Here is a 23,045-nt window from a genome sequence, read left to right on the forward strand (position 1 = left end):
CAGTATATGCAGAGTTCTGGAACAAGTCCTTGATGGTAACACTCACACAATAATCTCTTGAAGCAGCTCAGGAGTTGGGATGCAGTAGGCCCTCGAGGAGCGAGTACCTGGTTCCAGGGAAAGCTCTGAGAGATAGATGGAAACTCACTAATGTTGTAAGCAGCGATGACTTCTTAGCAGAAGTGGTATTCAGGAGCTGGTCCAAGACGTGGGCCCTTGATGAGCGAGTACTGATTCCAGACTGCGACCTGAAAAGAAAAAGAGAGAGCGAGGCCCCCGAGGAGCGGGTACCTCTAATGAAGTCCGAGGAGGCAGAGTAGCTGGGTTTGCGGAGAGCGAATCCCATCCGCAGCGACCTGGAGGAGGCGAACCCTTGCTAACTCGTCTTGTTAGCGAAAACTGAGACCTTAAATATCTGGAGCTGATGACATCATCTCAGGGGGACGCCCCTGAGGTTCGCGCCAATGCTGGTACATCAGTTAGGCCGCGTGCGCGCCCTTAGGCATCAGGTCAACATGGCCGCTTGCAGCGTCGAGCCAGTCCGGGAACGCCGGAGGAGGATGGCCTGGAGACGCCGCAGCAGCTAGCCTTCCATCAACTCCGGAGGGAGTCGCCAACGAGGTAAGGTGGGCGGAGCAGAGACTTTGGACAGCGATAGACACAACAGTACCCCCCTTCAAAGGGCGATCTCCTCTTCGGGTACCAGGCTTGGGTTTTGAAGGATGCGCGAGATGGAATCGACGAAGCATCTCTTTATCCAAGAAATTGGTCTGAGGCTCCCAAGAGTGTACTTCGGGGCCAAAACCTTCCCATCTTAGAAGGTATTCAAAAATCTTGCCTCTTTTACGAACATCCAGTATCTCTTTGATTTTGATCTCTAAGTCGTCTTCTGCATTGATGACAGGTGGATCTTGAGTTATGGGAGACAATTCGTTGAGTATGGATGGCGACAATCCAGTACATGTTGCTGGATGAGAATTGATGGCATTGCCAGCGGATATAGACTGGGTAGTTGCCAAGAGTATCTTCTTCAGGTCTATTATGTGCTGTGGCTCATCAGGCACATCCTCCGAATGGAAGGAGCGTAACAGAGCATCTGCTCTGGTGTTTCGATCTCCAGGACGGAACTTAAGCACAAAATCAAAACGATTGAAAAATAAAGACCATCTGGCCTGTCTATAATTTAGACGTTGTGTGTGGCGGAGATACTCTAGGTTTTTATGATCCGTGAATACGGTTATTTGATGTTGAGCGCCTTCGAGCCAAGGCCGCCATTCCTCGAATGCGAGCTTTATTGCCAGGAGTTCTTTGTCGCCAATCCCGTAGTTTTTCTCGGCTGGAGAAAATCTTCTACAGAAGAACAAACAGGGACGTAAGGCTTTCGAGTCTCCTGTTTGGCTCAACACAGCCCTGACACCCTCATCTGAAGCATCGACTTCTACAATAAAGGGCTTGTTGGGGTCTGGATGCCGTAAGCATGGTTCTGTGGAGAAGGCAGTCTTTAATTTCTCGAACGCGGAAATGGCTTCCCCTGACCAATTTGAGACGTTGGCACCCTTGCGGGTTCTTTATGAAGCTTCAATAGTAGTTGGTGAACCCCAGGAATCTCCTTAAAGCCTTCAGATTAGTAGGTTGGGACCAATTCTTGATACTTTCACGTTTGTGAGGGTCCATTTGGAAGCACTTCTTTGACACGATGTAGCCTAGAAAAGGCACGAGTCTTTGTGAAATTCACACTTAGCGAGTTTGGCGTACAGCCGATGTTCACGGAGATGAAGTACTTGCTTGACATCTGCAATGTGGGTGTCCAAATCTTGGGAGAAGATTAAAATGTCGTCCAGGTATACCACAACGTTCTTGTACAGCAGATCCCGCAAGATGTCGTTCATCATATTTTGGAAAATGGCGGGAGATTAACGGCAAGGGGTCTTTGATCGTGATCTCATTTAGACCTCGGTAATCGATACATGGTCGTAAGGTACCGTCCTTCTTCCCCACGAAGAAAAACCCTGCACTGGCTGGTGACTTAGATGGTCGAATAAAGCCCTTATGGAGATTTTCTTCAATGTATTCCGACATAGCTTTATTCTCTAGAGCTGAGAGAGGATACACCCGTCCTTTTGGTGGCTCAGTATTGGGCTTCAGTCTTATGGCACAATCATAAGACCTATGTGGAGGAAGAATAACTCAGGAGTTGGGATGCAGTAGGCCCTCGAGGAGTGAGTACCTGGTCCCAGGGAAAGCTCTGAGAGATAGATGGAAACTCACTAATGTGGTAAGCAGCGATGACTTCTTAGCAGAAGTGGTATTCAGGAGCTGGTCTGAGACGTGGGCCCTTGATGAGCGAGTACTGATTCCAGACTGCGACCTGAAAAGAAAAAGAGAGAGTGAGGCCCCCGAGGAGTGGGTACTTCTAATGAAGTCCGAGGAGGCAGAGTAGCTGGGTTTGCGGAGAGCGAATCCCATCCGCAGCGACCTGGAGGAAGCGAACCCTTGCTAACTCGTCTTGTTAGCGAAAACTGAGACCTTAAATATCTGGAGCTGATGACATCATCTCAGGGGGACGCCCCTGAGGTTCACGCCAATGCTGGTACATCAGTTGGGCCGCGCGCGCGCCCTTAGGCATCTGGTCAACATGGCGGCTTGCAGCGTCGAGTCGGTCCGGGAACGCCGGAGGAGGATGGCCTGGAGACACACGCATGTTATAAAATCGGGCGTAGATTTGTTCACGCCGGGTTGTGCGAACAAATCTAGTCCTGCGCATAAGTTTAAAAATCTGGCCCACATAGTTTCATATTGTGTGTGTGTGTGTGTGTCTCTCTCTCTCCCCCCCCCCCCCCAGGACATGAAAAAAAAAAAGGTTTTCCCCTTGTGTGAGCATACTCGTGTGAAAGCCACTAAAGCCCTGGTAATAAATGCAGGACATTTACTCAAGTCACCTCTTAAGATCACGCGTGGCGGGGTATTTTAAATATGTGTCTATGAGTACGCACGATATAAAATTGCAGCGTATTTCTGCTTGCATGTTTATGGATGCATGCATATTCTTATTAAAATTAGCCAGTAAGGTCATGATTTTAAAAAGTATTTACACGCTTAAAATTGGGTTTTACATGTGTAAATGCACTTTGCCCATGTAAATGGGCTTTTGAAAATTGCTACAATATACACCATTGAATTTTCCATAGGATTTACCTGCGTAAGTACATTTTATGCAAGCAAATGGCTTTTGAAAATTGCTACAATAATGGTGTAAATATAACTTATTATTGTAGCAATTACTCCCTTAAAGTGAATTTACGGGTATAAAACCTATTGACTTTCCAAAAGCCCTCTTTCCAAAAGCCCACTTACATGAATAAAGTGCATTTACATGTGTAAAACCCAGTTTTAAGCATGTAAATCCTTTTTTAAAATTACCCCCTAGGTTTGTACCTGAGGCAGTGGAGGGTGAAGTTGTTTGCCCCAAGTCAGAAGTAGTAGCAGCAGCAGGATTTGAATCCTGGCTTCTCTGGTTCACAGCCCACTGCTCTAACTACTAGGCTGCTACTCATCTAAAATAAATCTGGAATCCAAAATGTGTTTTGACCAAAACACAACAGTGACGATCTCTACCTTAGAGTCAAATATGTAGATTATGTCTAAACTAAAATAACACAAAGTCCTCTATATAGTTATTTTATGAGTAACTCTTAAAAGACAAATCTGGAGACTCTGTCAGTATGTACCATTAAATATAGCAGTTTCAAGTTAATGCTGGAAGGCAAATTGATTATATAAGAGGGGGATGTTGTGTACCTGCTAACTTCAAAAAGAGTTAGTAGCCACAGGAGAACCAGCTTAAAAATACAGACTATGTAAATGCTCGCAAACAGAGTTAAAACTATTTTGGAGTACGGCAACAATTTAAAACCACTGGAGCTGCTGGATGCCATGTCTCTAGATCTGTTTTTTTAAAGAGCTACCCGTAAAAAATTAAATAGAGTGACAGTGCATTATTTCCCTTTGGACATATTCTTCATATTGCTCCTGACGCTGATTGTCATCCTCGTCAGTTTTTAGCAAAACAAGCATTGATCTTCAGGTTCAGCATACTGCACCCTAAGATGTTATGCTCAATTGATATATCTTGTCCAGTTACCAGATATTGTATATAACCTTAGTTCTGTGATTATAGTTTGTCTAATTACCATACATAAGGTTTGATTATTAATTACTCTAAGGCATTTCTTGATGAAGTCCTTAATGTTACAATCTCTTTTAAATTGGCAGATTTTACTTATCTATTTTTATTCTTTATTTTTCACTGTTAATTTACTATCGCCTTCTCACCATTCCAAGTTGTATTATGTCCCTGTTTTATTGTAACTGCTATTTTTTCTTTTAGCACTTGTTAATGTTCTTACTATTTTACTTTTGTCACACCTTGTTAATTGTAAACCGGCATGATGCGATTCCCATTGCGAATGCCAGTATAGAAAAAAATTCAAATAAAATAAATAAATAAATGAAGTTATGTTGATGTTTTTCATTCTGTTTATTAATGATGTAAATTTATAAGGAGGGTCATTTTCAAAACCACTTCCGTGGTTAAAAAATTGCTCTCCCTGTGTGCAAGTAAACTTACGTGCGTAGTGCCACTGCATGCTTAACTTTACCTGCAGTGAGAAGCGGCATTTCCTGGGAGTGGGGTTTGGGAGAGGTTTGCCATTTACATATACTTTAGAATTTTCAAAAGTATGGATATAATTTTTCTCCAAAAACCTATCTGCAGAAATTAGCAGGTGTAAATGTGTGTGAGTAACGAACCTAATTTGCTTAGAGTTCAAAGTTGCACAGATCGGTGCAAACTCCCGCCTGTTGGCGGACACTCTGGCTGAATAGTCTTGAAACAGTAAGACTCGCTGATCACATAATCACAGCTCTTTGCGTTTATGATAAAGGTGCAAAATCTCCACTCTTTGCGCAAAGTTTAGTAATTTGAAGATCACCACATGTGGCTTGGTTTTCTCTGCCACCATACCGCCGAGCCAATGAGCCCACTCAATTACAAGGGGCCCACTAATTGCTGGAAGGTCCTGTTCCAAAACTGATTTCAATTGTCGCTCTTCCACCGCCTAAGGAATTTCCACTGCTCGCAAATTGTTGTAGCGGGATTGGTTCTCCAATTCGTCTATTTTATCAGACTGCTCCACAACAAGTTTCTCTAGCTTCTGCAGTTTCGTTATCGCAATAGAGTCATCTTCCACCACACCGACTCTCCCTTCCAGCATTTCTAGGTGCGATCTGAATTCCGTAATTGTGTTCTGTACGCCAGCAATCTGTGCAGAGATATCATCAAATCGGCTACTTAACGCCCTTACAACTGTTTCGGTAAGTACTGCAATATTGGTATCTTTCATTGGAGACATGGCAATGTTTTCTTTTGCGGCAGCCATTTTAGACTCAGTCAGTTAGGGTTTCTCCTTTTCGTTTCGAGAGTCTGGTGGACATAATCTTCGGAAATCGAGTTATAAATCTGTCCATACAGTATTCAACCACCAACCTCTGAAAAGTCAACGCGTAAGGCTGCAGTTATACTCTGATTATTTGCGATGAAATCAGGGGTAACTCCTGGAGCCCGAATTCAAGCATCCATCCGGGTTCACTCCCAAAATGCTAATTCTACTGAGAAGCTTTATTTTTAGCTACATTTCTTAGTAAATGAGAGCACTTATTGTTGACACTCAGTCTGTTTTCTATCTGTTCATTCATCTTTTTGCATTTATTTTATTTAGATTTTTTATATTCCACTTTTCAGCTTCTTCAAAGCGGATTACATACAGGTACTGTAGGTATTTCTGCACAAATCAGGGGTCTTCTTGGTCAATGGATCGAGCTAAAATTTGGTAGAATAGTGTGGTATCAAGATGCCGGTATTGCTGCAAAATTTCAGTCGCATCCATTCAGTGGGAAGGCCTTTGATGTGTGAATTCGGAGGAGCAGGGAAACCGGACTATAAAACAGAAAAGTTGATGAAATGCGTCTTAAGCTATAGGCATATACTTCACTACTTGTTATGCTTATTAATGAGACTCACAAATGTCTTTGCCTATTCTACAAAAAGATGGTAACTTTTAAACAGGCTTGCAGGTGCACATGGACGCGGCCATTTTATAACATACACGCGTATATGCGTGCATGTTATAAAATAGCTTGAATGTGCACACGAGTGCATGCAATTTTAAGTTGGATGCATGCTTATGCTCACAAATGGCGCTTCTACCATGCAAGTGGGGGGATTTTAAAAGACACGCATGCTGACGCCATTATCAGTTTTACCAGTTCATTCCCAGTTCACCCAGATAAGAAATAAGATTTCCAAACCCACCTAGTTTAATAGCCTCCCTTCACCCGTTAGTCCTGATCCTTAAAACCCCGCTGATGTGTTTAGCTTTTTTTTTTACGACTTACATGCCATCCATAGCAGAAGTAAAGTTACTCGGCAGGGGACCCTGGAGTGTGCCTATGCATGTAAATATTTATGTGCAGATTTTAAGGTGAAATCCATGAACACCCATTCCATGCCCTTTTTTGGAACTTTTCATTTGTGCGCGTAGCAGCAAGAACGCGCATATACTCGGGTGGCTTTTAAAATCCGCTCGGCGCATGGCGACCTCACTTTTGTGCATATCTCCTGGTTTTGGCACGCACCAGGCTTTTAAAATTCACTTTATAGTTTTTTCTCCTGTTGCCTGGGTTTTTAAATTATCAGAATTATAAGAAAATTATTCCTTACCTGCTAATTTTCGTTCCTGTAGTACCATGGATCATGCCAGACGGTGGGTTATGTCCCCCGTCCAGCAGATGGAGTCAGAACCAAAAACTCTCAGGGGACCTATATAGCCACGCCTCCCCGTCTCAATCCTCAGTAACTGGACTAGCAAAGCCAAGACGAGAAGAGACAGAACCAGAGGGATCAATTAATCTCAAAATGTAGAGAAAACAACAGCTGTAAGTAACAGCAACTAACTTGTACTCAAACTTGTAACTGAGAACTTGCAACAGTACTGTGTTCAAGACACAGCTCGCAATAACTAGAGATACAGAGTGAATATATTGTGAAGACAGGAAAGCAGGGATGGCCCACAAAAGAACCCCCAAGCAAGGGAGGGGTCTGGAATGATCCATGGTACTACAGGAACGAAAATTAGCAGGCAAGGAATAATTTTCTTTTCCCTCTCCGTATCAGGATCATTCCAGACGGTGGGATGTACCAAAGCTTCCCCATCATGGGTGGGTCGCCGACAGCCCTGCCCGTATGACCCTGTCTCCAAGCTGACCGTGAGACTGCGCGTGGACGTCCAGACGATAATGTCTTGCGAAAGTGTGGAGTGACTTCCATGTGGCCACCCTACAGATTTCCTGAGAAGATACTGAAGAACTTTCTGCCCACGACGTCGCCTGAGCGCGGAGAGAATGCGCCTTAACAGCTAAGGGTGGAGACTTACCCACTCCGATGTACGCAGCTATAATTGCCCCCTTCAGCCAGCGAGCGATTGATTGTTTGGATGCCATGCAACCCTTCCTGGGCCCCGACCAAAGGACAAACAAATGGTCGGAGAGTCGAAAATCATTGGTGACCTCTAAATAATGTATCAAGGAACGTCGGACATCCAGCCGACGCAGGTCAGATGAATCAGAGGATACAAATGAAGGAAGCTCTATCGATTGGTTGAGATGGAAAGCCGAGACCACCTTCGGCAGAAAAGATGGAACTGTCCGCAGGGATACTCCCCCTGGTGTGAAACGAAGGTATGGCTCCCGACATGATAGAGCTTGTAGTTCGGAGATCCGACGTGCTGAGCTGATCGCCACCAGGAAGATGGTCTTGAGGGTGACATCCTTGACTGTGGCCGTACTCAGAGGCTCAAAAGGTGGTCCACATAGAGCCCGGAGGACCAAATTCAGATTCCATGAAGGACAAGGCTGTCTAATTGGAGGCTTCAAGTGTTTTACCCCCTTTAGAAAGCGTAGGATATCCGGATGTGAGGCCAGGAGCCCCCTGTCGTTACTACGTAGGAAGGCTCCCAACGCCGCCACCTGCACACGAGGAGAATTATAGGCCAGGCCCAAATCCAGACCAGCCTGTAGGAAGGAAAGCACGTGCATCACTGAGGCCTGCGTTGGCAGAATCGCTTTTGACTCGCACCATTCCTCAAAAACCTTCCATACTCTGACATAGGTAACCGACGTGGATGTCTTCCTAGCTTTCAGGAGCGTCGAGATGACAGATTCTGGATATCCGCGCCGTCTTAATTGACGCCTCTCAAAAGCCAAGCCGCAAGACAGAAGCGATCTGCCTCCTTGAAAAATATTGGTCCTTGGCGAAGGAGACGTGGTAGATGACTGAGCCGAAGAGGGCCCTCCACTGTCAGATTGAGAAGATCTGCAAACCATGGACGTCGAGGCCACTCTGGCGCAACTAGGATCACCGGACCTTGATGCATCTCTATCCGTCGGATGACCTTGCCCACTAGAGGCCACGGAGGAAAGACATACAGGAGACACTGTCGAGGCCAGGGAAGAACCAGCGCGTCGACTCCTTCCGCGCCACGCTCTCGCCTGCGGTTGAAGAAACGGGCGGCCTTTGCATTTGTCGCGGTTGCCATTAGATCCACATGGGGCATCCCCCTATGCTGCACTATCCTCCGTATTGCGTCCTCCGAGAGTTCCCACTCTCCGGGATCCAGGTGTTGCCGGCTGAGAAAATCTGCCTGTACGTTGTCCACGCCCGCTATGTGCGAAGCCGCTAGACGCTGTAAGTGTAGCTCCGCCCACACCATCAACTCGTCGGTCTCCAACGAGACTAGATGGCTTCTGGTGCCCCCCTGGTGATTGATGTTCGCCACGGTGGACGCATTGTCCGAGAGAATCCGAACTGCTCGACTGCGTACCAGTGGGTAGAACCCCTGCAGCGCTAGATGGACTGCTCTGGTCTCCAGACGATTGATGGGCCAAGATGACTGTTCCACCATCCATCGGCCTTGGAGAGACCTGTCCTGACAGACCGCCCCCCAGCCGGTGAGGCTGGCATCCGTGGTGACGACCACCCAATCCGGATTCTGCAGAGACACTCCCTGAGCCAATCGTTGAGGGTCCAGCCACCACTGTAGGTTGAGCAAGACAACACTCGGAATGGGCAGCACTGCCTGAAAATCTCTCGACACTGGGTTCCATCGCGAAAGCAGGGACCTCTGGAGAGGCCTGAGATGAGTGAAGGCCCACGGTACCAAATCGATGGTTGAAGCCATGGTTCCCAGCACCTGAAGATAGTCCCATGCCGTGGGAGCGACGAGTGCTATGAAACCTGTTACCTGAGTGCATAGAGCCCGAGCTCTGTTCGGGTGCAGAAACACCTTGGCCCGGCTGGTGTCGAAGTGTGCTCCCAGAAAATCCAGCGATTGGGACGTTATCAGTTTGCTCTTCGAGAAATTGACGATCCATCCCAGGGATTGAAGAAGCTGTACCACCCTGTCGACTGCACGGTAGCCCTGCGTCCGCGACTTTGCTCGAATGAGCCAGTCGTCTAGGTAGGGGTGTACTAGGATACCCTCCCTGTGGAGTGCCGCCGCTACCACCACCATGATCTCGGTGAAGACCCGCGGGGCCGTAGCCAGGCCAAAAGGGAGAGCACGAAACTGAAAATGTTGTCCCAAGATCTTGAAGCATAGGAAGCGCTGATGATGGTGATGGATCGGGATGTGAAGGTATGCTTCTGTAAGGTCCAAAGAGGCCAAGAATTCTCCCGGATGCACGGCTGCTAACACTGACTGGAGCGTTTCCATACGAAAACAAGGAACTCTGAGACACTTGTTGACCGTCTTGAGATCCAGGATAGGTCGAAAAGTGCCCTCCTTCTTGGGAACCACGAAATAGACCAAATAATGCCCTCTTCCCAGTTCGGAGGCCGCGACCGGGACTATCGCCCCCAGCTGTAGCAGGCGATCGAGAGTCTGTCGAACTGCTAATTGTTTGGGGTGGGAACCGCAAGGAGAAAACAGAAAACGGTCTTGGGGTTCGTGTACAAAATCGAATACGTAGCCTTGTCTTAAGATGTCTAGCACCCATTGATCCGACGTAATTTGGACCCACTCTTTGTAGAAGAGAGCAAGGCGACCCCCGAGGTGAGGGATCCCCTCGTGGGTCCCTCTGGCATCATTGTGAAGCTTTCGAGGAGGAACCTGCCCCCTGAGTATCCTTACCGTGGCGGTGCCCACGAAAGGACCAGTTCCAGGTGTGTGATCGCGTAGAAGGCGCCCGGGGTGTCTGCTGTCTCGTAGGACGCGTCCTTCGTTGATTGCTGTACCTGTTCCTGGAGGAATAAAAGGATCTAGAAGAACGTGGACGATCTTCTGGCAGCTTGTGCACCGCATTCTCGTTAAGAGATTTGATGATCTGATCCAAATCTTCCCCAAACAGGCACCTACCCTTAAAAGGAAGGGAACTCAGGCGCGTCTTGGACGAAGCATCTGCCGACCAGTTGCGTAACCACAAAAGTCGGTGAGCGGACACCGCCGCCACCATGGACCAAGCTAGGACCCTTAACAGATCATAAAAAGCATCAGCTCCATAGGCAACCACCGCTTCAAGTCTATCAGCCTGAAGAGCCTCTGCCTGTGGCAAAGCTTGAGATGTGAGAAGCTGTTGCACCCAATGCAGAGCTGCGCGCTGTGCTAGGGAACTGCAGATAGCAGCCCTCATCCCCAACGCTGAGACTTCGAAGATACGCTTGAGATAAACCTCAAGTTTGCGATCCTGGACATCCTTCAACGCCGTCCCACCCGTGACTGGGATGGTGGTATGCTTCGTGACTGCGGATACCGCCGAATCAACCGCAGGATCTCCAGGAAATCCGTAGGCAGAGGGTATAACTTTTCCATGGCTCGTCTGACTCGAAGATTGGCCTCAGGAGTATCCCACTCACTTGAAATCAATTGCAAGATGTTGTGATGCGTGGGAAAGGCTTTCGCTAGGGGTCGTAAGCCCGCTAGCAGAGGATCCCCCTTCTTAATCTTCGGATCCTGAGCCACAGGATCAGGAGGAGGGTCGATGTCCAACTCCGCTGCTTGAAAAATGCGGAGGACCCTCAGGTCGTCACCCTCTACCTGGGCCGCCAGGGAGGGATTGTCCGCATCTGGGTCCTGCCATGAATCCCCCGACGGCTGCTGCAGTGGCGCAGGGGCCACGGGGGGGGGGGGGGGACACTGCACCCCCTGTGGGCAAAGAAGCCCTCCCCAAGGGAGGGTCCCCCTTCGAATGCTGGGTAAAGCCTTGTGCATTAAAACGACGAATTCTGGCGAAAAAGCTGGAACTGCCAATGGGGGGCCCCCGAGGCGTCGTCCCTTGCCTGCCCTGGTCCGCTGCGCTCAAAAACTCCATACTGTGAGAGGAAATCTGGAGCGGTGCGTCTACGTCCTCCCTCAGAAAGAGCTGCCTCGGAGTCAGCCAACAAAATGGCCGCCGTTCCCACGCTGAGGGGAAACGGGGCCTGATGCTTCCTGCCGGCGCGGTCCGACTCCCCTCCAAGTTGCCCACCAGGTGAGCTGTACTCCCCCTCAGGGAAGGCAGAAGAAAGTCCCTCCGTGGACTGCTGACCCCCTTGCCGAACTCCAGAGCTGGTCGGTGATCTCTGCATCGCGGCAGGGGGGAGGGGCGGCTGCGGCGCGCGGCAAAAAACTGAAGCGCTGAAGAACTCAGGCTATCCGGCCTCCGGACCCCTCACCGACCCCAAGAAACCGTCGGGGAAAGTGCCGTCCCGACGGTTGGCAGCTCTGGGGAATGGGTTGTCGCAGAGCTGCAGGGCGGGACTCCAATCACTCCCCCAAGGGGAGGAGGGGGAAATAAAAGCTCCGGGGCTAGGGGGGAGCGGTCGGCCCTACCGACTTCCACCCCTCACAAACTCCTGTCCCTACCGGCGACTGCAAATAAAATTAAAACACTTACCGCAACCCAGCAGGGAAAGGAAGAGGAAAACAAAAGAAGAGAGAGAGAGAGAGAGAGAAATAAAATGACAGGCAAAAAACACAGCCTGTCAGCAAGCTCCTGGCTGGAGACAGTGTCTCTTGTTGAACGGAGTGGTCCTGACAGTAGAGACTACAGGACCTATCCCCTAGTAAACTATACTTCCTAATAAAACTTTCCTTCTTTTTTTTTTTTTTTAATTGATCCCTCAGAGAAAAATAAATTTAGAGAAGTGCTGGGGACCACCTTGTCCCCTGCTCACATCTGCTGGAGTCAGAACTATACTGAGGATTGAGACAGGGGAGGCGTGGCTATATAGGTCCTCCCCTGAGAGTTTTTGGTTCTGACTCCATCTGCTGGACGGGGGACATAACCCACCGTCTGGAATGATCCTGGTACGTACAGGGAATTTGATGATTTGTTCTATTACTTTTGAGTTTCTTTTTGTACGTGCTTCTGTGCTTCCATGGTCTCTGACCAAATTAAAGATACTTTTTTGGTCTTGTCTTTGTACTTGCTAGTATTGTTGAATCTGTTGAATACTGATGAATATGCTATGAGGTTTAGACTAACCTTTCAGTTCTAAAATACTGACCTTCAGGTGGCAGATATACCTTTAATTGGCTCTTTTAATTAAGCTATGCATCTGATTTGAGAACTACTTCTAAAGGTAATCAGGTAGTAATGACAGTGTTACAGAGAGTTTTAGCCACATTGTGGTCTTAAAAGCTAAACTAATTATTTTTTCACTGTTATATTATGTAACTATCAATATTTGTGAAAACAAGACTGGGGGAGGCTCAATAAAAGATTAATCCCATGCTGCAGATTTTTTTCTTTTTTATAATTGTTTATTAGATGAGAACAAATACATCTATGTGACAAAGTCAGACTTAACATAGTATGTTTTCATACTGTACAGCAGTCATCTTTACTTGTATAAACAGTAAACAAAACAAAGTTAAGGGATCATCAAAGAACAACTTTTTGTTATAGTTAGTGAGGTTTGGGTGGACCCTTGGACACTGTGGCAGCTGACCACGCCCATGGGGGGAAGTCCTGTGAGGGGCCACAGGTCAGGCTCAGCTCTGGACACACAAACACAGATAGTTCTTTATTTAGACAGTTAGAGAAACCACCAGAGGTGGCGGTAGTGAGTAGATGATGTAGCCCGGCTGGGCTAGTATTCCCCAGGGCACAGGAACAGCGGTTTCTCTGGTAGCAGTGCTGTAGTGGAGAGAACTGAGAAAGTGAGTAGAATAGAACATTCACAGAGTCCCAAATATGGAGAAGCCCTGAGAAAGGGAGAGCTGGCCCTCGAGGAGCGAGTACCAGATCCCTGGAGGTAGAGAGACTTGTTGGCAAAGTACTCACACAGCAGTTCCACGTAAGAGATGGCACTGGCGCTGGAACGGAGGCAGGCCCTCGAGGAGCGAGTACCTGGTTCCAGGGAGACAGCTCTGAGGAGTAGATGATAGTAGTACTCACTGATGGTGTCTGTAGCGAATTCCTCCAAGTAGAAGAGGAGGTAGATGCAGGCAGCGAGTTAGGGAACATGGGCTCTCGAGGAACGAGTACCAGTTACCTGACAGCGACCTGAAAGAAATAAAGAGGCCCCTGAGGAGCGGGTACCCCGTTAGCAGAAAGAGTCCAATAGAAGTTGGAAGGCAGAGTAGCTGGGTACGGAGAGCGAATCCCATCTGTAAGATCACCCTTGCTAACTCAATGGCTAGCAATAAACTGTAGGCTTAAATATCCGGGCAGCGTGACGTCATCACAGGGGGACACCCCTGAGGAACGCGCCACTGAGGAAATAAGAATGAAGGCCGCGCGGCGCGTGTGCCCTAAGGTACCTGAAGAGCATGGCGGGAGGCAGTGCCCAAGCCGGTCCGGGGACACCCGACAGGACGGCAGGCGGACGCTGCGGCAGCCAGGCGTCCATGAAGAGCAGGAGGAGTAGCAAAAAAGGAAAGGTAGGCGGAGTGAAGCCGCCGGGAAGCGACGGTTGCAACACTTTTCAAACCCTCAGTTCTGCTATAGTTAGCCAAATGTTTACTAATGCCGAATGTATCCATGTAGGTTAAGTAGGACATACATGACACATATTTACACTGACCCAATAGATAATTACGAGAAAAAAAAGCAGCTGGTAGTTTATTATCACTTTTTATTTTGGTCTGTGTAATCCAGACAACAATATATATATTTTATATCTCTTTTGCGGTGAGGAGGTAAACAGGTCTCAGATCTTTAGACTGGGACCAGAGCATGTGTCATGCTGTTTGTGAACCTTGACAGAGCTAAGAATTTTGTACATAGAAAAACACAAGAGCCAGTTTTCTGCAGGATGAACCCTACATGCCACTCAACAAATTAACTTTTGAAATATACCTAGTGCAGAATTAATGGACTTTTGATCTGAAGAAGGAAACATTGTGGTCTTAAAAGCTCATGCACTGCAACATCTTTGGATTCTCTTACTTTGGTCCAACAAAATCACAACCTATCGAAAAAAAACCCTCACTTTTCTCAATAAACAATATGGTTACTGGAACTCTTTACTACTGACTCTTCATTTAAAGCTATCACTCCTATCATGAAAAAATTAAAGCACGACAAATACTGGTCGATTTTTCAAAGGCTTTTGCACGCCAAAACCAGGAAAGATGTGCATGACGCAGATCCATGCACGCTGCGCAGATTTAAAAACCAGCGTATGTATGCTCGTATCTTCCGGTACGCGCATAAAAACGTTTCTCACCAAAAGCGGAGGGGTATGGGCATGGTCTTGGTGGAGCTTGGGTGGGACATAGCTGGCCAGATCTTTAGCATGAATCCAGTGCTAAGTATTTAAGCAAACCAGGCACTCTTGGGTCACTTACCGCGTAACTTTACTTCTGCTGTGGACAGCATGTAAGTCATGTAACAAAAAAAAACAAAACCCGCTAGTTAGCGGAGTTTTAAGGGTTGGGGATAATAGGGTGAAAGGGAGGCAAGTTAGTTAGGGGGTTTAGGAAGTCCTCTACTTTACTGGAGCAAACTGGGAAAAAGGCCTATTTCATCGCCATGCATACCTACTAAAATTCCCTCCACTTAAGCGCTTGAGATGGCATTCGCGCACGTCAATATAAAATCGTGCGTGCATGTATGCGCGGCTAGCCGATTTTATAATGTGCACGTATACGTGCGGATAGCCAATTTTATTTAGTAAAATTTAAGACCCGCGTGCCTGCGCACAGGTGTGCACGTTTGCCAGCACACAAATGGACATGCTGATTTTATAACATATGTGCATATATGCGTATATATGCATAGGTGTTATAAAATTCGCTATCCGCATGTACATGCATGCAAGATTTTATATTGACGTGCATGTGCGCGCAAATGCCATCTCAAGCACGTAGGTACGCGCAGCGATGCAATAGGCCTTTTTCCCAGTTCGCCCCAGTAAAGTAGAGGACTTCCTAAACCCCCTGGCTAACTTGCCTCCCTTTCACCCCGACCCTTAAACCCAGCTAACTAGTGTTTTTCTTGTTACATGACTTACACGCCGTCCATTGCAGGAGTAAAGTTACACAGTAGGGGACCCTGGCACACACTGGAATCATGCTATAGACCCGGCCCGCCCATGTCCACCCATGCTCTGCCCAGTCCACACCCCCTCCCCTTTTGCTGAGAAACGTTTTATGCGCATGGGTCCGAGTCAAGCGTGTATCTCCCAGTTTTGGTGCGTGCAAGCCTTTGAAAATCGACCAGAGTATAACTTCAGTACATGCAAACTGAAAAAGCTTCTGTAGCGAATAATGTGAATCATAACACACACTGTATCATTTCTACATTAATTACAATTTGACAAGTCAACATCATTAATATCTCCCTATGGATTTTATATTTAAATGTTTTTATTTTGAATAAACAATATGACTGTAATTGGACATGAAACCCCTAAAATACCAGATTTTCCAGCATTGGTTTACAAAGAAAACCATTAAATCAATTATTAATAAACTCTCTCTTACCTCTAGATTCTATTTCCTTTATGCACATGTCTACTACCATTGGTCTTTTAGTGTTATGTGCTTTCACCAGCGTTGTAAGGTCACAGCTGTACACTTTTTTGACATGTTTCAAATCTGGCTTGCAGTCATTTGGAACCATCTTGGAACATTGTTTGTGAACATTCAAACCACAATCTGAGAAGAGAAATGTAAATACAAGTTCATTATCAAATGGAAACGTTAAGAGCCCGATTCCTTAAAGCTTTTTTCCCATTCTGGGTTAAATTTTGTCATCTCTTTAGTTAGCCGATACAGATTTTAACCTAATTGTTGTTTCCTTTAGCCTTTTTAATCAAAATGTGAATATTTTAGGGTTATGGTCTGCCACATTGCAATGGCTGCTATCTGTTTATAGCTGTAGTGCAACTGCAAAAACCCCTTCTACCAAGCTTATCAATGATTTTTATTGAGTACAGAAAGAATAGAAAAAAGATCTTTCTGAATAAGGCTCAAGGGGGGTCATTTCCAAAAGGATTTACACACATAAAAGCATATATCATAGGATTAAATGGTCTGTTTTCACAGTGGGGTGTGTCAGGAATCTGTACTTGGACCAGTGCTTTTTAATATATTTATAAATGATCTGGAAAGAGGTACAATGAATGATCAGATTCGCCGGATACAAAATTATGCAGAGTAGTTAAATCTCAAGCGGATTGTGATAAATTGCAGAGGACCTTATGAGACAGGAATATTGGGCTTCCAAATGGCAGATGAAATTTAACTTGGACAAGTGCAAAGTGATGCATATAGGGAAAAATAACCCTTGCTGTAGTTACACAGTGTTAGGTTCTATCTTAGGCGTTACCACCCAGGAAAGAGATCTAGGTGTCAAAATGGATAAAAATTGAAATCGTCGACTCAGTGTGCTATGGCGGCCAAAAACACAAACAATGTTAGGAATTGTTATGAAGGGAATGGAAAATAAAATGGTGGATGTCATAATGTCTCTGTATCGTCCATGGTGAGACCACATCTTGAATACTGTGTGCAATTCTGGTTGCCACATCTCAAAAAAGATATAGTTGCACTGGAGAAAGTGCAGAGAAGGGTGACCAAAATAAGGGGCATGGAACAGCTGCCCTATGAGGAAAGGCTAAAGAGGTTGGGGCTGTTCAGTTTAGAGAAGAGACCACTGAGGGAGATATAACAGAGATCTACAAAATCATGAAAGGACTTGAACAAGTTGGGTCTACCCAACTCCTCCACCAAGCCACTACAGTTGATACAGAATACCGCGGCAAGACTCCTAACCAACACCAAACGTGGAGAACACATCTCACCCATACTCCGTAACTTACATTGGCTTCCAGTGAACTTCAGAATCCTCCACAAATCGCTCACCATAATCCACAAATCAATTTATAATCACCTTCATCTGGACCTGGAATACCCTCTCAAACTCCATACCTCCAATCGACCAACAAGAGAACTATACAAAGGAACCCTACAAGCACCGCCTTCCAAAGCAACACGCCTCATCTCGACCAAAGAACGATCCTTCTCTACAGCAGGCCCAGCTGCCTGGAATAACATACCTCCAGACCTTAGGCTGGAACCCTGCCTCCTAACATTCAGGAAAAAGCTGAAGACATGGCTTTTCCGCCAAGCCTTCTCAGATCCCCTGGATACACACTAGACCGAACATCAACTTGTACTATAGTCTTGTACTATGAATCTTGAACTATGAATCACTATACCCCCTCCAACACTTAATAAGACCCTTTATCATATTGTTTACACTTCTGGTTTACTGCGTTCCTATGCCTTTTTCCTTCCAACAATATACAGCTCCAAGTTTACCAACCTTGTTAAATGTAACTTTATTCTTCCGGTTTTTTACTATTATTTACTATTTTTACTGGTTTTTTTTGTTACTATTGTTACTATTACCCTGTTCGATGTAAACCGGTCTGATATGGTCTTCCAACCATGAAGATCGGTATAGAAAAGCGTTAAATAAATAAATAAAATAAATAAGTTAATGTAAATCGGTTATTTACTCTCTCAGATAACTGAAGGGCTAGGGGGCACTCCATGAAATTAGCAAGTAGCTCATTTAAAACAAACTAAAGAAATTTATTTTTCACTCGGCGCATAGTTAAGCTCTAGAATTCTTTGCCAGAGGATGTGGTTATGGCAGTTAGTGTAACTGGGTTTAAAAAAAGTTTGAATAAGTTCCTAGAGGAAAAATCCATAACCTGCTATAATCAATACGGAATAGTAGTTTGAGATCTATTTAATGTTTGGGTACTTGCCAGGTACTTGTGATTTGGACTGGTCACTGATGGAAACCGGATGCCGAGTTTGATGGACTCTTGGTCTGACCCAGTATGGCATATCTTATGTTCAGTTTTCAAAAGCCCATTTACATGCAGAAAACCCGAGTTTCAAGTGTGTAAATTGTTTTGAAAATTATACCCAAGGTGTCATAAACATCAATTCCATAAAGTTTATTCAGTAACCAGGTTCCAGAAGAATCTTGCGTCCGTACTCACACATGATCTCTGAAACAATCAAAAGACTCACCACACTATTCATTTTTTATTTTGGGAAATAACAAGTACAGAGAGTAGACTACAAATGTTTCTTTTAGGTATAGAAGAATTCACCACCTCATGAGGCCAATATTCAGCTGCTATCCAGTTAACCTGTCTGAGATATTTATTGCTGTGCCACTGAATATGCTTGGCTGTAAGTTTATGTGGCTGAACATAGGACAGCCAAACAGCTATTCTAGACTTATACGGCTAAATGTTGGCTGGCTAAGTTAGCTGGATAAGTAGCTCTGCCCTGGAATGCCAGTGCTCCACCCTTCATTTAGGTGGCTAACTATTTAGCTGGATAAACAGTTTAACCGGCTATGTGGCAGCTACATGCCATGCCCAAATACTGAAATGGCTCCACCTAGCCGACTAAGGGGGTCATTTTGTAAAGCTTATCGCATGCGAAAAGTCCCTTTTCGCGTGCAATAGCTTGCTAGGGGCGGAGTAGGGGCAGCGAGGGGAGGAGTCGGGGCGGACTCCGCGATGTCTTCGCTGGCGGTGATAAGATAAGCCACGTTATCGTCACCAGTAGTGTGTCCAATAGCACCACCTTTCACGGTGGCGCTATTGGGTGCGAAAGCCGGCAGCGATAACACCGCGGTGGTGTGATGGCTGCCGGCTTTCGCAGGCCCGCCCCGCCCCCCGTTTTCGCTAAGTCTGAACTTAACCAGTTAAGTGGCTCTGAATATCAACTTCACTGTGTTTACTTATTGAATTCTACTTTTATATCTTCATCAGTTTTAAAATAAGAGACAGCCAGTGTGGAAAGTGATGGGGAAATGTAATTTCTTTTACTATTGAATAAGGAAAAAGGCTTTTAGTTACTTTGGAGTAGAACTACATTTTAAAATTTCTGCTTTATAATTAGCATGTCTGCACTCAACTATAAATACCCATGACAGATCAGCAAAACAATCAAATAGGACTGTCTGGGTCTATAAAAATACATAAAAATTGTGTTTGTGAGAAAGATGGAAGCTATATTACTTTTCTTTAGAACCAATTAAATGTCATGCTATTGGCTTAATAACCTTTACCTAGCAGGGAGTCTCTGAAAGCCAACATAACTGCATGTGACTTGTACCTTACCTAATTCTCATTTTAAAAAGCTGACCCATCTAAAATCACTTCCCAAGCTTTCCTTTTCCTTCTTCTCTTTCAAGGAAAAAGGAAAATACTTGAAGAAAAGAAAGCCCCCTCCACACACTCTCTGATGATATATCTGAAATGTAATTTAATAGTGCATTAGGGAGCTTATTACCATATGAAATTTTTATTACAGTTTCCTGAGATGTAATATTTGTTTCTCATGAGCCCAGGTAGACAGCATCTACCTTATAAATGGCCTGTGACCGACGGCCCGCAAATGCGCAGTAGAGTGCAGCTCTACTGCGCATGTGCGGGCAAGGACGTCGGTCAGAAAAAAAATGGCGGTGGGGCCGCAGGAGCGGGAGGAGAAGCAGCGGCGCCGCGCGCGCGCGGTGCCGCTGCTTCTCCTCCCCAGATCTGCCGGCAGATCTCGGGGGGGGGGTGTCATTCCCGCGCCCCCCCCCCCCCCCGAGATCTGCCGGCAGGAGAAGCAGCGGCGCCGCGCGCGCGCGGTGCCGCTACTTCTCCTCCCCAGATCTGCCGGCAGATCTCGGGAGGAGTTAATGGAGCCGGGTGAGGGTTGCGGGAAGTCGCGCTTACGGCGCCGGGAGGAAATGGAGGTGGGTGAAGGGAGGGACTGAGTGGGAGGGAGGGAAAGGGGGACTGAGTGAGTGGGAGTGAGGGAGAGGGGGGACTGAGTGAGAGGAGAGGGAGGGTGGAGAGGAGTGGGTGGGGGAGGGGGGTGGTGAAGAGTGAGGGGAGAGAGAATGAGGGGGAGGTGAGAGACAGAGGGATGTAGCCCGTTTTAACGGGCTTTACGGCTTGTATATATATATATATATATATATATATCAATGCAGAAGAGAGAATATCAGTGAAGGATAATCACAAAGCATTTTCAAAAACACCACCTATGGCACACATGTTTTAAGACTGTCACCAACAGGAAATATTCCACAATCTAAATAAAAAGTCTAACTCACATCATTCTTAAGGTATTGCATCCCAATTTACCCTAAATACTGCTGCCCATCTTCTTTCTGCTTTTCCTAATTCTTCCCATAATATAATACTCCTTTCTACTCTTTATTGGTTGCCCTTGCAGTCTTGTATTCAGTAAAAGCTCCATAAAATACTTGCTTTGCCTTTCATTTCACTTATAAACCCCATTTGTGCTTTCTGCTTCTTAAGATGCACTTTGTTCCCAATTCCAGTATCTCTTATCCTGCCCTCCTATGCTTTGTTTATTCACAGCCTCACAAACAGTTCCAAAAGTACCTCAAACCTTGTCCAATTCCAGTTCACTTACAGCACTTAGTAAGAGCTACTGTAACAATACGCCACATAATTCCATGACTAAAACACTCAGGCTTAACTGTCAATTCAATCAAGATGCAACAAGATGTTTCCTTATTCCTAAAAGGTAAGCATACAGTTTTAAATTTAAAAACCTACATCCTATCCTAATCTTATTCTACATCAAACCATTAAAAACAAGTTTTGGAGAAGCTCCTCATCACTCTGTATTTGTCTTGGAATGTGAGTTTTATCAGACATACTCCATCAGGGAGAGTGGGAAGTACATAAAATGCTGGGCTATGCTTACAGATAAACAGGATGATGGAAGTCTTTATCTTAAACTTGTTTTTATTCATCCGATGTAGAATAAATTAGTAGAAATTTTTAGACTGGGACTCACGTTCTCCTTTGGGAATAATAAGCACCTCCATATTATTCACAGTTCCATTCTTGGTTTGCTTTTCTTGGACAGAAGCCATCCCATTTCATTAGATATGTCCACTGGCAAATTGATCTGTCTCAGTGCGTCAAACCATATTTCTTGGAACTGATTTCTATTCTTGATATTGCAATTTGCTCATAATAACTCTGTAACACAGCAGTCAATTTTGAAGGGCTTTAAGTGCCTAACTTTGGGAATTAGGCTCTTAATTTGGCCCTTTTGAAAATTCAGTAGGATAGAATGCCTAAACTTAGACATGCCAGCGTGAGCATGTTATAAAATCGGCGCATCCATGTCCGCGCACCAGGAATCACGCGCGCTCCTTTTAAAATCTACCCATGTGTGTAAGTTGGCATTTTATAACAGACCTGCTCATTTAGATTTGGTAGCTGAATCAAATATATTTATACCTGCTCATTTTGAAAATCATTTACATGCTTAAAATTGGGTTTTACCCATGTATATGCACTTTACTCGTAAGTTGCTACAATACGCAATTGAATTGTCCAAAGGATTTACTCACGTAACTGCACTTTACAAGGAAAAATGGCTTTTGAAAATTGCTACAATTGTAGTTATATTTGCAGGTGTAAATACTTTTGAAAATTACCCCTTGTGATGGTAGCTTTAAAATATGTGTGTATGCACCCACATATATGTGCCTATGAGTGCGCAAGTGCACATACAATGGAATTTTAAATCTATGCTATTGTGTACATATGATTTAAAATAAACGTAATGCACGTTTGTGTGCTCCTAATTTTAAGCAGTTACACAAGCAAACGTTATTCGCGTATCTTCCTTAGGAATCTGTTGGCTTTAACACCCGCATCAAAGAGGATTTTAAAACTTGCGCACATGAAGGAAATAGCCAGTTTGACCTATTAGTCCACCAGTTTGCCCAGTCTATTTCTAGGTCAACCAAACCCCTCTGGCTCTTCAGCCTGCACTCCCCCCAATTTACCCACACCCCTCACCCGGTCGTTCTAGGCTTAAAATGAGTTTTCTTTTCATGAACAGCAGAAGTAAATAAGCGCGGGTAATGAACCGACGCACTGTGGGTGTGGGATTTAAAACCTGGATTTAAGCGTGTAAATGTTGGCCCCACCCCTTAGCACTCCTGACACTTCCTAATTCTGCCCCCTTTTCTGCATGTTGGGTTGCTCATGCACTCACATATAAGCTTGTAGAGGCAGATTTTAAAAGCCTTGTGCGCACAAAAATGGCCACATACGCACGTAAGTCCACCATGTGGGAGCTATATGAATTTTAAATAGCCAGGAAGGGCGCGTGTACATTAATGTATGCGCACCCAGAAAAAGCAGGCGGAAAGGGGGCAGGGCTAGCACTGACGCATGTAACCCCTAATTTTCCTCAGCCAGCACGTGTACATTACACGTGTAACTTTGCTACAGCTCCTCAGTAGGCGTACGAGTCCAGTGGGGGGGGGGAGGGGGAGAGCCTCTTTATAAGGCTCAGCCTGTCACTCAATATATGGAGCATTGTAAGGGGGCACTTTGACTTGGGGTTTCGGGAGGTGGGTTGGGGGAGTGTTTTACAGACACATTCAGAGGTATTCATAGTAAAATTGACATCCATTAAAGAATT

The 23,045-nt window shown here is 45.6% G+C and overlaps 1 protein-coding gene across 1 annotated transcript in view; it reads right to left on the reverse strand.

Moving 5' to 3' along the window:
• CHN1 (chimerin 1) overlaps positions 1-23,045 on the reverse strand; it is a 322,397-nt gene that overhangs the window by 37,141 nt on the left and 262,211 nt on the right. Inside the window, exon 9 of the mRNA XM_029605826.1 lies at positions 16,023-16,196. Coding sequence (XP_029461686.1) covers positions 16,023-16,196 — 174 coding nt within the window. The remainder of the gene's footprint in view (positions 1-16,022; positions 16,197-23,045) is intronic.

The sequence above is a fragment of the Rhinatrema bivittatum genome, chromosome 6 (assembly GCF_901001135.1).
Source record: "Rhinatrema bivittatum chromosome 6, aRhiBiv1.1, whole genome shotgun sequence".
Lineage (NCBI taxonomy): Eukaryota > Metazoa > Chordata > Amphibia > Gymnophiona > Rhinatrematidae > Rhinatrema > Rhinatrema bivittatum.